Genomic DNA, 15,340 nt, shown 5'->3' with positions numbered 1-15,340 from the left:
TTTTCTGGCACCAGTATTTTGTATTTTATTTTGATAAATTTATTTGAGGGGTATTTTGTATTTTGTATCAATATACATTTTGATGTATTTTTGCCCATCTCTGTCAGAAATGCACTATGTTGCAACAATGTTTCTATTGCCTTAGGAGCTTGAATCTTAATAAGGTCATCTTTTTTGTAAAGGAAATGTCTATCTTATAAATATCTGTAAAAATCTGTTTGCGAAGATTAAATTCTTTTCTTTTTGTTCATAGTTTGACCTAACTGATCAAAAAGGTGATGTACATAAAGTAACCCAAATCTTGACCAGTCCTTGACGCCTGTGTCCATGTGAGAGGGGATTAAGTCCCTCATGGACCCAATGGGAGTAAGGGCTGAAATATGGCGAGGTAAATCATAAGTCTTTTGCACTTCTTTCCAAATTTGCAATGTGAATTTAGTCCATTAATTAATGTTGCAATCTCTCTGAGAAAACCCAAGGCATTTCTGCTAATTCATGCTGACAAGCTGATTTCTCTGTGTTCAACCATCGACTGTCTACGTCATTATTCATCCATATGGTCAGTGGTTTCAATTGGGCAGCTGAAATAGTTATTGTCTTTAAATTACCCTTGTTGCATTATTTATTATTCCAAATCAGGTATCATGTCTAGTTTAATATTCTTTATGCTTTTCTTCAGTTGTCAGACAAACCAGCTCGTACTGCTTTAAGACAAGACTGAAATGGCACCTACTGCATGTGCTCATCTGCCCTGACACAATGGCACAAGGCAAAGTATGGCTGAGGCTGTTGAGAATGACATTAGTTTATACCTGCCAAATTTTACAGAACATTAAAATACATGTACCTTTTTAGTTTAATGTGAACATGAGGACTGAAAAACTACTGCATGCACTATCAACTGTCAGGAAACCAGTCACATTCCAGATTTTTATTAGAAAAGACAGCAAGTTATCTTGACCCTCAATTTAACTCCAGTAATAGAATCACACCTCCCCCCCATGTTCAATTCACCACAGCCTCATTGCTCCCTTCATTCATAGAGCAGCCTGGATCACTATCAGGCAGGCATGTAGCAACAATCACATTACACAGAGCAGTTTATGGCAGAAACAAATCATCCTTCTGGAGGGGAATGACACGGCTGGGCTCATACTGAATTTCCACAGTCCTGTGCTAGTGTGTTGTGTCTCAACTCTTCCTGCTGTTGTCTGTCTGAAAGGAGACAGAAACTAAGGCCTCATCCTCTATTGTGCAATTTCAACATCCAAATTCACCTAATTCTAGTTGAAGAGTCAGCAACAATTCAACATGTATTTTAAGGTCAGCTGTTTACAATGGATGCTACAAAAGAGGATGCAACGAACTAAAAGATGGGTATTCTCACAGATCAAGGCCTTACATTATTTTACATCATCTAATTAACTAAAGCTTGACCTTGTCCTCACACACAAACAGACATTAGATTTATTCATATTCTGTCTTCCCCCCCCCCCCCCCCGATAATCAGTATTACTCTAGCTTGGTGTCCCCTGGCCTCAACAAGTCTGTCTAAAGAGTCAAAGGACACAAGAAGAAATAGGATCATAACTCCTCTCAGAATGCTGCAGATACATTTTTACACATTTCAAGAATAAAAGTGATGAAAATGAAAACCACCTCATGACAACAATTCCGCAGAAGTTTTGACCTCTTTAGAGTGAACTCAGGACAACTGAGAGGTGGCAAGTTTGACATAAAAACTCTAATATATTTCAAGATTTTTGTACAGTAACTTCCCACCTCCACATTGTTATGAACACACTATTAAAACAAGATAGCTATAATTGATGTAGAGCACTGTACAATATTACATTATGAAGATGGAGTTGGGCCGTCCTCTGTACCAAAGCTCAAACTGTGTACAAGCTGTTGAACTGGGCTCAACTGGTACAAACAAAGACTGATCAGAGCCATTAACAAGCTGAACTGCTGCTGTTGATGAAACCAAAGAACATGAAACCTACATGATGTCTTAGACAAAAAAAAGAACCTTTACTTGCTCAGAATGTAAATCAACAGTGTTGTAAAAATAAACATACAAGACATTGTTTTGACATAATTAAATTACAGACAGACATCATAGGACATGGAGGAGCATACATGGACATTTATCTTTTCACTAGAGAATTTTACTGCCAAAACACAGTAGAATAATATATTATGGTGAGAATGACTAAGATTCAGCTCGTCACTCAAGACTGCCACCTTCCCCACCCAGTCCACCGCCGAGCTAGACAGTCCTCCGTTGTCACGGAAACCCAGTGACACACAAGTGCAAAGGTTTACTGCTGGCCTTCTTTCTTCTCTCCCTCTGATGAGCCCGAGCTGCTGCTGCTGCTGCTGCTGCTACTACTGTCCCGCTCTGCCGCCATCTGCAGGAAGGAAGGAATATGTTACAGGCAGTTCACATGCATGTCAGATAAGGCGACTAGGAAATACTAGTCGATTAAACTTATAAAGATAGCCATATGAAAACAGGTGATACAGGTAATAAATGTTATTTATTTACTTTCATTTTGTGGGTCATTTTAATGTTTTGTAGGATAATGTGCAAACTGCCACACATTTCACCGGAATTTAAAATCCCATTTGGTTACTGAAAAATGGGATTAACGATTTCAAATGGCTCTCATAATATGCAAAGTATTTTTGCAAACAATGTTTAAACGTAGAAATTAAAATGAGCTACATTTTGACCATTTCCTGACATTCAGTTGACAAGTCAGTATGTGATTTCTGTTTAAACATCACAGAAGTTAGGAAGGAACATCTCTAGTAGGTGCTGAAAAAAGTGTTCAATTCCAATTAATACCTAACAATATATGCTAGTGTGACCCATAGTCCATTTATAGCAGGTCTAGTAAACATCCATTAATACTAAATGTCATAGCATGATAAATAATAGAGCTGAAACAATTAGTCCATTAATCAATAAGTCAACTGAAAAAAAAAGAACCATTTTCAAAAATCAATCATTTAGGTGAAGCCATACATTCTGTGGTTACAGTCAATTGTAAGGATTAGCTATTTTTCTTTTTCTTTGCCTCGTGTGATAATCAACTGAGTCTTGGCCAAACTAAAACAATTTGATGTCATCACTTAGGGTTTTAGGAAACTGAGTTTTCTATTGACCAAAATATTAATGGTTAAAAAGAAAAAAAAAATGCTGCTTAATCAATTAATTGTTAGTTGCAACCACCAAGAAGCAAATAGTTCTAAGAAATCCCCATAATTTAGAACCAAAATATACATAGTTCTTTCCAGGACATTCCTTAGAAATAGTTAAAATATTAAAGACCTGTAAAAAATAAAAACATTACTCTGAAGCTAAAATATTTTTTGGCATTGCAATGTCACATTTACACAGTATGAATGAGTGTTCCTACCTTCTTGTAGGCCATTTCGAAGAGTTTAAGTGATGCCTGCTGCAGGCTGGTGGCTGCCTGTTTGATGTTGTCCCCTGTTTCTGATTCCTTGTTGGTCAGAAGATCCCGGACCTTTGAGATCTCCTCCTTCAGCTTGGTGCACTGTGAGTGGACGGATGGGAAACATCAATGAATAAAGCTGGGTCATGGGTGAACCACATGAGCAATACTAACAGGACGATCGCCCATAATCACCTTTGTGGTACAAAGACAGTACATCAGATTGTTACACGTCTATGGCCATGTTGGCGGGATTCAAACCCTTACTGTCACTATGTGGTTACTTCCTATATCCCCGTCCTTCTTTCAGACAGCGACATAACAGTTACCACACATTATCTCAACAATCAATTACTCCATAAAGCAAGGTTTGACTAGAAATGTCAGTTAACTGCAAATATTACATCCTGTGGTTCCATACAGCAAATTAACAGCACAAACTATCAGAGCACACACAAATGAAGTTTTACCTCATCAGCAGGAAGCTGGTCCTTGAATTCCTCCATCTTGGATTCTGTGTCATGGACGATGCCCTCAGCCATGTTGACGGCCTCCACACGGTCCTGTGCACAGTAAATTGAGGGTTAGAGGGAGACAACAACATGCATCTGAAGTACACAGACTAAACAGATCACAAGAAGGACACAGAAATGCAGTTTCATACTTAAGACTGAAACTACATAAAATGCTTGGACTCATTATCATAATGTTAATCCACTGTCTCGAGTTTTCACCTTTCTCCTCCTGTCCTCCTCTGCATACTTCTCAGCGTTCTTGACCATGTTCTCGATGTCGTCTTTACTGAGACCTCCTGATGACTGGATCACAACTGAGGAGAGCAGAGAGACAACAGGATGGTTAGACACTCGACACACAGCAGCTTGATATTTATATCTGCCAATGATAACGCAGTCAAAAGAAGGCAATGAAAACAGTCATTTGAGACACATGGAGCTGACCTCGCAAATGTTGTTCTAAAACCAATGTCAATGCTGAACCTAAAAGCCAGATATTCTGTGTTTACTGGGACAACATGATGCCAAGCTTCTTGACTATTTTTAAGTCATAACAGACACCATTTGGTCCTCAATGGTTACAGCAACATGCGTTAACATTGGCATTAAGAATTCAAGTATTGTCACTGAACACTATTGGCGTGTTTGGACCATGGGAGCCGTTTCATAGTTCTAACAGCATTGTTTTAAGAAACTCCCTTTTTAATTGTGTCCTCACTGCAAGAACTAGGAACAATTGTAGTTCTTAGAATGCCATTTTGAGGGAATATAAGCACCTACTCTCTCCCAGCACAAAAGGAACTACAAGTTGCGTTAGTGTACAGTGATTGGTCCATATGAAAGTGTTGAATGAAAAACCCATTATCTGTGTCAACAACAGACAACACAAACAGCTCATCAAAAAAAAGGAAGGGGGGAAAATACGATAACTGTAGGGACAGTACAGTCCAAGCTTTACTGAGCATTTATGTGACAGGGGAAATACCTTGAAGGTATGTAGCTCTCAGGGGAGCACCCCAGTGGGCAGTTCCTCTCAGTCTCCCCAGAACTTATGTTCAGCAGTCATGTGAACAACATGCTTGTGAATGCGTCAGTAATAGCCATTTATCTAGTTGTTTGGCTTTGTGTAAAGTAAATTACATCCCAGGGGAAGCATACTGTGCATTCCAGTACCCATACTACCATACTTTATAGTACGCCAGAGAAAGATTTAGTATGTCAAATACAGTACGCCAGAAATACCATGGAATGCAAAACTGTAGGGGTGCATTTGGAATGCACCCCTACAGTTTTTTGACCATGGCAATGGCATCTGCAGGTAGCATGGCAGCACCGTAATATGTTGTTTGGCTACTAAACCAGTGGTCTATCTTGATGCAAGAAGAGTTGCAAATATTTTCAACAATAAATGAAGTGACAATAAGAAAAAGGTAAACACTTGTGAATGTTTTGGTTTGGGTGTTACAGCTGATGCCTACAGCATGCGTTCATTAGGTTTGCCAACATTACAGCACCAAAGACCTGGAACGGAAAGCCACTATGGTAGCTTCAGCTAAATGACAGGCACTTACTCTGCTGTTCTCGGCCTGTTCCCTTGTCCTTGGCGGAGACGTGGACGATGCCGTTGGCATCAATGTCAAAGGTGACCTCAATCTGAGGGACACCGCGGGGGGCAGGGGGGATTCCGACCAGAGTGAACTGACCCAGCACTTTGTTGTCTGCTGCCATCTCTCTTTCTCCTTGACACACCTTGATCTCTACCTGAGTCTGACCGTCAGCTGCTGTGGAGAACACCTAGAGGGGAGTAGAGAGGTACTTCAGTTTACACTTAACACCTATCAGCAGCGTTTTAAAAATATAGTTGACATATAAAGGCAAATAGCTCAATAAAAAGCAGTCATTCTGGTCAAAATCAGTCCTCACTCTACCCTTTAGGTTTCAGTACCTGGCTCTTCTTGGTGGGAATTGTGGTGTTCCTGTTGATGAGTTTGGTGAAGACTCCACCCAGGGTCTCAATACCCAGAGAGAGTGGTGTCACATCCAGCAGCAGCACATCTGTGACATCACCAGCCAAAACACCACCCTGGATGGCTGCTCCGATGGCAACAGCCTCATCGGGGTTGACAGACTTGCTGGGAGCACGGCCAAACAGGTCCTGAACTGATTGTTGAACCTGCAGAGACAAACACTGACTGTTTAACTTGTGTACTCATTATACTTGAACAGCAATAATAATTATAATTTGTACAGAAATTTTAAGTTTACAAAATTCCAAACATTTAGTATAAAGTTTACATAACAAAAGGATAAACAGCATTTCAAAAATGCACATGACTGAAATCAAGAATGTGTTTCTTTCTCTACAATAACTCTTCTAATGCAAATTAACAGGATTTTCAAGACAAAACTGTGTTGTGACTAAACTGCTGCCAGAAAACCCTGTGACCATGTTTTCATTTTAGCTTCTAGTTTGATTTGTTTGATGTGTAATGTCACCTGCATTTTTACATCAAGCACTAGAGTGGAAATTATGTCTTGGATTGGGGTCATCATTGAAATGTTTGTAGCTGTGTGTCATTCAAAGTCTACCTTCTTGTACTACCAAACAAACCAGATTAAACACTCTTTATTAGGGCCTGTAGGCTCAGGGGTCATACTGTGTTGTGTACCTTGGGCATACGGCTCATGCCTCCGACCAGCAGCACCTCTCCTATGTCTCCCTTGGACACCTCGGCGTCCTGCATGGCCTTCTGGCAGGGAGCCACTGTGCGGCGGATCAGGTCAGCCACAATGCCTTCAAATTGAGCACGGGTCAGCTTTATGTTGAGATGTTTGGGACCAGAGGCATCCATGGTCAGGTAGGGAAGGTTGATGTCAGTCTGGAGGAGAGAATAAACATGTGATCACATTCAGTTTCACCACTTTAAAATGGACAGGAACAAAATACCCGAGACAGTCACCCATGACAGAGTTCAATTTTGTTTCCTGTTGACTGCATGAATACAAAAATAAACCCATTAAAACCCAGTATGAGGATCAATGTCCTGTGGTCAGAGTGTTGTTAAAGAAATTTGAATAATCTAACAATAAACAAATCAATCCCTCCTTTGTTCTATGAATATTGGCACAAAAGAGCACAACTCAACATCTTCAAAGACATTTTGTTTTGGTCTACAAATAGTCATAAATAAACAATAAGGTCATGCTATGAAAAAGATCAGAAGTCTGTATGGCCCTGTACTAGGCCTGCCCTGCGGTCAGTATCAGGACAGTCCACTCTCACTGGGCCACATCCTGCAGCAGCTCAGCAGCAGCAGACTCTAAAACAGAACCTGCCGCAGTGACACATAACACAGGACCTTCTCTACCAGCACTGTAACACTGAGCCAGACACACACACTGTCTGGACAGCTGACTGAGAGCTGGACCGTGGGATCAAGGCTGAGATAATCTTTGATAAGTGACAGTGAGGCATTCACTCACTGACTGCCAAAAGGTTTAAATGACTTCTGATGGAGCTGAGTTTTGGGTGGAATTCCTATTTTCTTTCTGAACTAAATTTGTATCTAAAATGGTCAAGTGGTCATATGTATTTTAACTTGATGCATGTTGTATCAGTGATGATGACGGTGGTCTGTGTACCTGCAGTGAAGAGGACAGCTCACACTTGGCCTTCTCAGCAGCCTCTCGGACTCTCTGAAGAGCCATGTTGTCTTTCAGCAGATCCACACCAGACTGAAAAACACAACACACATGAAATTCTGAAAATGCTGACTGAACTACAGTTGAAAGGCTCGTCTAGAGATTGAAAATTTTAACAATATTTACCTCTCTCTTGAACTCTTTGACAATGTGTTTGAGGAGGTGCTGGTCAAAGTCCTCTCCCCCCAAGAAGGTGTCGCCATTTGTGGACTTCACCTCAAAAACGCCCTTCTGGATCTCCAGGATTGAGATATCAAACGTACCTCCACCCAGATCATAGACAGCAATACTGGAAACCAACACAAGTCAGTTTAATAACACAGGAGAACCAAAACCTGAAAAACTACAGTACAGAGCATCAGCATATATTATGCTGCCTGTGTTTCAGTAAGAAGTGATCCTCTTGACTGTAGTGGGAAACACCAGCAGTGGTAGTGCAGGTTCTTCTCTACTCACATTTTATCCTGGGTTTTGTCCAGGCCGTAGGCCAGAGCAGCGGCTGTTGGCTCGTTGATCACACGCAGGACGTTCAAACCAGAAATCTGACCAGCATCTTTGGTAGCCTAAAGAAACCATACATGGGAATGTTGTGAGGTGCTGGCCAGACAGTATTTTGTTCACACTTCTAAAAAGAGTTACAGGAATTTCAGCAGCAAACAGGGATGATCAGATGTGACTGATTATTCTCTTACACTTTTCTAACAAACATCCAATGCAGATTCTCTCCTACATTAAGAGCTCTCCTAACTAGCACCAGGAATACAGAGAGTAAATATTTGACAAATTAAACAAAAAAGTGTATTACTCTAAAATGACTAAGATTCTGAAAATCTAGACTACACAGCCTGGTTTAAGGCTAAATCTATTTCCTTTTAGCTGAGATGACACAGAGTGGTTTACTTATCAGATCATTTAAACAAAGAAAGGGGGAGCTGACATTTGTTGGTACATTTTGATTTACAGTCTTTGGAGTCTGACAGTAAGAGAGAGGAGAAGTGTTTAAATCAAAATACACTCCATGTAAATGTTAATATTTATATATATTGCATATACTGCATGTCACACTTTGTTCAGATTATACAGTTACAGAAAGTTTATCAGAGCTCCTGAATGTCTGACAGATAGATCTCTACTTGTCTTAAGTTTTGTGTGCCTCACGTTAAGACTGGAGCAGAACATGATTGACTTTGAAAAGGAGATGTTGAAAGGTTGCATTTGCATTATTCCACAACAAACGGACTAACTACTCAATGAGAATAACAATGCCTCACGTAAACAGCTTGATCCCAACAATCTGGCTCACTACAAATGAAACTTTATTCCCTCAGAAATGTACGGGTCACACTTTTCATAAGAATAATGACATTGTTAAATTATCCATTCCAGTAACTGTTCTGGATCATCTACCCCCTTTCTGCACATGCTCATCTACTTCTGCTAAAGATGTTTTATAAGCATTTTTCTCAAGGAAACATACCTGCTTCAACACCCTACTAGGGCTGGGCGACTATGTACAATATATGAATATATTTTCAAGCAAGATATAAATGGTATTGTCTAAATCTATATCAATATTGATATATATTGCTAGTTTGTGTGTGAGGTGGATCACAGCGCATCACTATTCTTCTTGGTAGTTGTAGTCTATTGTGCGACAATGAGACAGTGCCAGAGTGCAGGCGACAGATGTGTTTTTAAAAAATGCAGTGACAACACAGACGTTTCATATACAAGACGTATATAACGAGTGCAAAGTGACTTGGCCTCTCTGTTGATGCTATGTGCATAGACAAGATTAACAGCCCAAACAAATAAAAAATATTTAAATCGTTTTCTAGCACTGGTTTCATTTGAAAGGCCATGAAAAATTACTTTTTAACTCAAAGATTGACCTTTTTCAAACTAAAATAGATTTAGGCCTCCTTGATACTTTTATATTCGTTGTAGTTTTGTGTCCTGTGCTGCAAACCTTTAAACTTCTGTAGCTCCAGTGCTATGTGCAAAAAGTTACTGTACAGCCCTGCTATTATTTTTAGCATTTTTCACTTACATGTTATGCAGCTGTATATTTTCAAACAGGGAAAAAAGTCCCTGTCGTTGAATTTTATTTTGATCACGGTCTGTTTTTATAAAAGCGCTCGTGACATCTCAAATTTCGACTTGCAAATGAACATGTAGCCCATTTCATAGAAAATACAGCAATAAAGATTGCGTATTGCCATTCAGCCTTAAAATAAAGAATTTTTGTCCATATTGCCCAGCCCTACACTCTACTACTACATCACACCAACAAACAAATAATGATATAACGTGTTTGACAGAAGCTCATATTTTCAAAATCTTCTCATGGTTGTGGGCTGAGATTAGTGTATTCGATACTTCAGTGTTGTTCTTTCTAAACATGAAAATTTATTTGAGTGTTTTAGTGCTCATGTAAATACTTTCATAGTAATTATTAATCAGATGTATTCCACTCAGAATGGATACACACTGACCCATCAAACTGTACTGCGAGAGGGGCATTAAGTAAGTGTGTGTGTGTGTGTGTGTGTGTCTATACCTGTCTCTGAGCATCATTGAAGTAGGCTGGTACAGTGACAACAGCATTCTTCACTTTGGTTCCCAGGTAGTTCTCTGCAACACAAATAACAGATCATTATTAAAATCAGTGCTCACATATGGATGATGTAAAATGTCAAAGAAACAACAGCAACATTTAATGCAGTTCCAGTCTTACCTGCAGTCTCCTTCATCTTCATCAGGACGAAGGCTCCCACCTGGCTGGGGGAATACATTTTCCCATGAGCTTCCACCCAAGCGTCACCGTTGGATGCACGCACAATCTTGTAGGGGACGTTCTTCCTGTTAACAGAAAGAAACACATTTAACTTTGTCTGATGAGACGCGCTCATTAATTGGTTTATTTATTCAGTTACTTTGTCTCCCAAACATTTACTGAACGTTTTTGCTAGTTATGAGTTTTCAATAGTTTGTATCTGAAAACTAAGAAAATCCTGAGCAAAAGATCCTGAGGATTACAAGTTCACAACAAGTGGTGAAATTATTCAGTTTTTCCAAGAAGTACATACTTCTGAGATGAGTACATGCAACAACGCAAAATGTTTTACATAAGACCAAAGATGCACTTACAGGTCTTTCTGGACCTCAGGGTCGTCATAGCGACGGCCTATCAGTCTCTTGGTGGCGTACAGTGTGTTCTGAGGGTTGGTGACAGCCTGGCGTTTAGCGGGCATGCCCACCAAACGCTCCCCGTCTGCTGTGAACGCGATGACTGAAGGAGTCGTCCTGGCCCCCTCTGCATTCTCCAACACCTGAGAGGCAAAGACAAATCTTTCAGTTGCTACATCAGGCTTCAGATGAGGGGAAAACTGCTTGTCAAACTACTGCCATTGACTGACCATAATGCAAATAACTGTCTCTTGAATTAATGAATAAATCATCTTGTCTTGCAATCAGATCTTTATTTCCATGACAATGAACTGATAACGAGATAAAAATCTAACTAGATAAGAATGTCCTGAGGGAAGGAAAAGATCACATCACAACTTGTTTGACTTGTTTGGACTAACAGTCTCCAAACACCTCAGTTTGCCACAAAACCCAATTATCTTAAGTAAATATGGTGAGTTCTGCAATTCAGTTACACTGAAAAGGATTTTAGACACAGCAAGTAAACAGAACGAAAAGACCCTAACAGAAACAAACAGAAGTGGCCTAACTGTAGGTAGCACAAAAGAAAGGGGGACAACATGTTTCAACCCAGTGATACCCTGTGATTACCCCCAACTGTGTCACTCTATGACTACTGAGTCAGGAGCAGAAAACAAAGGGTCTGGAAAACATGAAGAGAAACTGAACCTGATGGTCAGTCTGAGCTGCTTGTTGTCGCAGCAAACAGCAGTTGGGAAACCTATTCTTTTTTTTTTTTAAGATATTTTTTGGGCATTTTTGCCTTTATAGATAGAACAGCTAAGTGTGAAGGGGGGAGAGAGGAGGGGGGGATGACATGCAGCAAAGGGCCACGGGCTGGAGTCGAACCCGGGCCGCTGCGGCAACAGCCTTGTACATGGGGCGCCTGCTCTATCCACTAAGCCACTGGCGCCCCGGGAAACCTATTTTTTGACTGTTTACCTGCCTACGACAGTCTGATAAAGTTTTTGTGTCTAAAGGTGTTGTATTTTTCTATTATGCAAAGAAAGCACCAAGGCATTAACTTTGGAAAAAAGCTCTTCTCTGCTCATATGCCGTACTCCATGGAGCTGAAAACTGGTTTGTGATATCAACAGTTCTCGTGTTTTATATCGTCAAAGTCACAATACGTTGTTACACCATAAACAAAAACATTTATTAGTAGGCAAGATTCAAAAGAATTCCTCCTTCCTTATTCCATTATTTCCACAAAAAATGTCCAATTTTTTACATGTTAGGTAATATTAATACTGGTTTAAATAAACACTTTGCATTTGCAACCAAATCTCTAAATTCCAGAATCAACTGTAACCCCTCCTGGACCTTATTATTACAAACATAATTAGTCTCTCAAATAAGCTGTCTGAAATAGAGACTACAAGGCAGAAAGCTGTGTGTGTGGGTGTGACCACTTATCAAATATAAAGCTTCATCTCAATGCCAAACATTCTTAACTACACTGGAGTTAAGTTAACAAGATCATCACAAGTATACTTTCATCCAGCTTAGAGATATGCTGTTTCCAAAACTATCTGACCATCAAACAAGCACTTGTGGTTAATAATACTGGCCACTTAATGGTCACATAATTTTCAATTTTGACATACTGAACTGTCGAGGACAAAAAGCAAACATGTCCATGACAGATGTGTGAAGTGTGTGCTAATACCCACCTTGGCCTGTTTCCCTTCCATGACTGCCACACATGAGTTAGTGGTTCCCAGGTCGATGCCAATGACTGCACCCTTGACGGCCTCTGACCTACAACAAAGAGGATAGACACAATTATTATTATTATTATTATTATGGTTGAATTATTTAAGTTTTACTAGAATGTTCTAACAGTCAAGAACAATAATGTGTACTTGATAGGATCTTTTTGTAGTCTGAATCCAAAATTGTTGTTAAATCCCACTCTTTAGCACTATACTGACTGAGCATCTGTATAGACTGTATCTCATCAGTCACAAATGTGAACTGAAACTTGCCACATGTATCATATAGTAATTACACTGATGTTAATCAACTACTTTTTGACTGTACTTCTAGTACCCATTTTGTGACTGCAATTTACAGGACACTTAAAGCGATCTAGGTTTTGAACTTATACTCACGCATAGTCTCTCCTGGACAGAGCTCTGAGAGCATCTGATTGGAAGCCACCACTCCAGCATGACTGTGTAGAGATCACAAAACAGTGACACAGCTATTACCAGATGTTGTCTTTTAACAATGACCTACAGCAACATGACTAAAAATTCATGTCAGTTATTGTTCTGTAGTTTTTATTCAATGCAATTCTGTTACATATAACATGTTGCGAGAAAGACAGATGCAATTTAAGACCTTAATCAGAATGGTCCAGTTAACTATTAAATACAAAACTGGAAAAACAGAAAAACACAGTAACAAACCATGAATATCTTAAATATGCCATCGACCTTTACGTTTATAGGTAGTACAATGATGAAAGACAGCTGGCATACTGTCAGAAGTCGATTAGCTCATGTATGACATCATCATTAATTACTGTTAAGAAGCAGCACAATGATTTATAGAGACGATCAATAAGTTATGAATGTGCTGATTAAATTTAGGAACAACATGTGAGAAGTGTTGCAGCATGTTGGGGGTGGGGACACCTCACTGAAGGTCACTGCTCTCTTCAGTCTGAGAACCTCTGAGCCACTTTCTTACCACAAACGTTATTAATTAAATCCAGATAATGACACCAATACAGTTGTCAATTAAACTCCGTGAAATGTGCGTAGCTTAACTAACGTTAAATACGTAACAGAAGACGTCAAATGTAGACTGTTAGCTTAGCCCCAAACACCTGGTATCACCCCGGCACTGTAATTGTGAGCTCGTGCGTTGTAACCAACAATAAGTAGACAGTAATAATGTTTATAAACGTTACACACCACTTAAATATCGTGCTAATTACACCCGCTGAATTACACAGACGGCTATTGGGTCGCTAACTTAGCTGCATATGACATCTTAGTAGTCACGATTAAGTAAGATGGCCTCACGCTAACACTGTTAGCATGCTAAGCTAGCCGGCTACTTGTCAAACCTTTTAACTGTGATGAATATTAGCGGTGTATAATTACTTATACAAGTGTGTTTGTTGCTCACCTTCTTGATCAAAGAGGAGACATTTCGTGTGCAGTTCCTTGTCTGGAGAGTCCTTGAAACGCTTTTGGCGACACTCAACATCTTGACAACTCGGCTAACAGGCTAACTTTAACTCAATTTAATAAAACGTCCGCAGCGTCAAATGTCAACACAGACTCCCTGAACTGTTGACCAGCAGATAACAGCTAAAAGATGCAGAGTCTCCGGGTGTCTTTAGGCTTTCAGGAGGTGAGTCCAGGGCAGAGCTTGAGCTTCGCTTGACTTTAGGCTGCAAGTGAAATGAACTACGAAGCTTCTTCTAGAATTATCCAACACATGTTGCACCTATGGTTGCACCATGCACCGCTGAAGGACCCCAAATCGGATTGCGCATTTACTGCCTGAATATTTTTTAATAGTTTAGAAAATATTTTAGAGTTGGGTGTTAATTAAAGGTTACATTGTTATTAGTATGATCATATATATATAATATAGAATGCATTAGATGTAAAAACTGAAGTAATTTCTGCTACTTTTGTCTTTTTATGATCATGAACAGAATAGGACAGGCACATATAGTGGGCATGTGAAGGTCATGATGTAACTAGGGGTACACGGTGATGTCACGTGTGTTACATCAGGGATGCTAAATGAACATACCTGTTGTATCATGAAATAGCCTACTATTGCCATTGTTTATGCAAAAGAGTGCATGCACACAACACCAAGGTCATTTATGTTCATATCTATACTGAAAAATCTACATTTTGACAGAGACGGGAGAAACTTTAATTCAAATTGGGAGCAACCCATTTCATTTCCCTCCACTTGAATGCACTAGGTTTAGAAACGATGACCTTTCCGTAGAGTATCATGATACTGGAAATATGCCAATACTGTCAACCCAGCACATAATATGAAAAAGAAAATGGATTCAAACGAGGAGAGGAATAGTCATACAGGTGAATAGTCTGTGGTTCAGAAAGAACACACGTTGCTGTGTTTTCTTGACCTCCTCAATGACATATGCATGATCATGAGTGATGGTGCCCCAAGTATTGGACTGGAGGTCGTCTCTGAAACTTGGACTGCAGCCATTGTTGGGGTAGCTACTTTGTGATACAAGATTAGAACAAAATATAAAAAAATCGCATGCCATCAAAAACTGCCACTCACCTGAGATTATTGTGGAAAGAGGTCACTTGTTCAGAGGGCATAAACAAAAATAAAAAAATAAAATATTCCACTATTCATGGGAAAGTGCAGGATTGTCAGCAAAACTACTCACAAAGTAGACTACATCTTTTTTTTTAACCTTTTTTTTTA

General features: G+C 39.6%; 1 protein-coding gene and 1 non-coding gene across 2 annotated transcripts; both read right to left on the bottom strand.

Annotated features, from left to right (window-relative positions):
• Positions 1-1,806: 1,806 nt before the first annotated feature.
• hspa9 (heat shock protein 9) lies at positions 1,807-14,260 on the bottom strand. The gene is made up of 16 exons (XM_033632847.2): positions 14,036-14,260; positions 13,009-13,070; positions 12,568-12,655; positions 10,835-11,016; positions 10,422-10,546; positions 10,245-10,318; positions 8,141-8,247; positions 7,811-7,973; positions 7,625-7,717; positions 6,652-6,861; positions 5,928-6,155; positions 5,554-5,776; positions 4,202-4,296; positions 3,938-4,030; positions 3,429-3,569; positions 1,807-2,414 (listed from the first exon to the last, which is right to left on the bottom strand). Exons 1-16 carry the CDS (start codon positions 14,114-14,116, stop codon positions 2,325-2,327), a joined length of 2,055 nt encoding a protein of 684 aa, XP_033488738.2. The 5' UTR covers positions 14,117-14,260; the 3' UTR covers positions 1,807-2,324.
• LOC117261523 (small nucleolar RNA SNORA74) lies at positions 7,207-7,409 on the bottom strand. Its single transcript, XR_004502056.1, has one exon. It is a non-coding gene; the product is annotated as a small nucleolar RNA SNORA74 (small nucleolar RNA).
• Positions 14,261-15,340: the final 1,080 nt, after the last annotated feature.

Source organism: Epinephelus lanceolatus, chromosome 7 (genome assembly GCF_041903045.1).
Source record: "Epinephelus lanceolatus isolate andai-2023 chromosome 7, ASM4190304v1, whole genome shotgun sequence".
In the NCBI taxonomy this organism is placed as follows: Eukaryota; Metazoa; Chordata; class Actinopteri; order Perciformes; family Serranidae; genus Epinephelus; species Epinephelus lanceolatus.
The sequence above is the reverse complement of the archived record's forward strand: the minus strand, read 5'-3'. Positions and strand labels throughout refer to the sequence as shown.

What these genes read in the sequence shown, in the direction of transcription:
- hspa9 (XM_033632847.2), bottom strand. Translation starts at nt 14,116, where the DNA reads ATGTTGAGTGTCGCCAAAAGCGTTTCAAGGACTCTCCAGACAAGGAAC. An exon ending in TGGAAGGGAAACAGGCCAAG is followed by an intron (nt 11,017 to 12,567) that starts GTGGGTATTAGC and finishes TTTGCCTCTCAG; the next exon opens with GTGTTGGAGAATGCAGAGGG. An exon ending in TCGAAATGGCCTACAAGAAG is followed by an intron (nt 2,415 to 3,428) that starts GTAGGAACACTC and finishes TCCTTCCTGCAG; the next exon opens with ATGGCGGCAGAGCGGGACAG.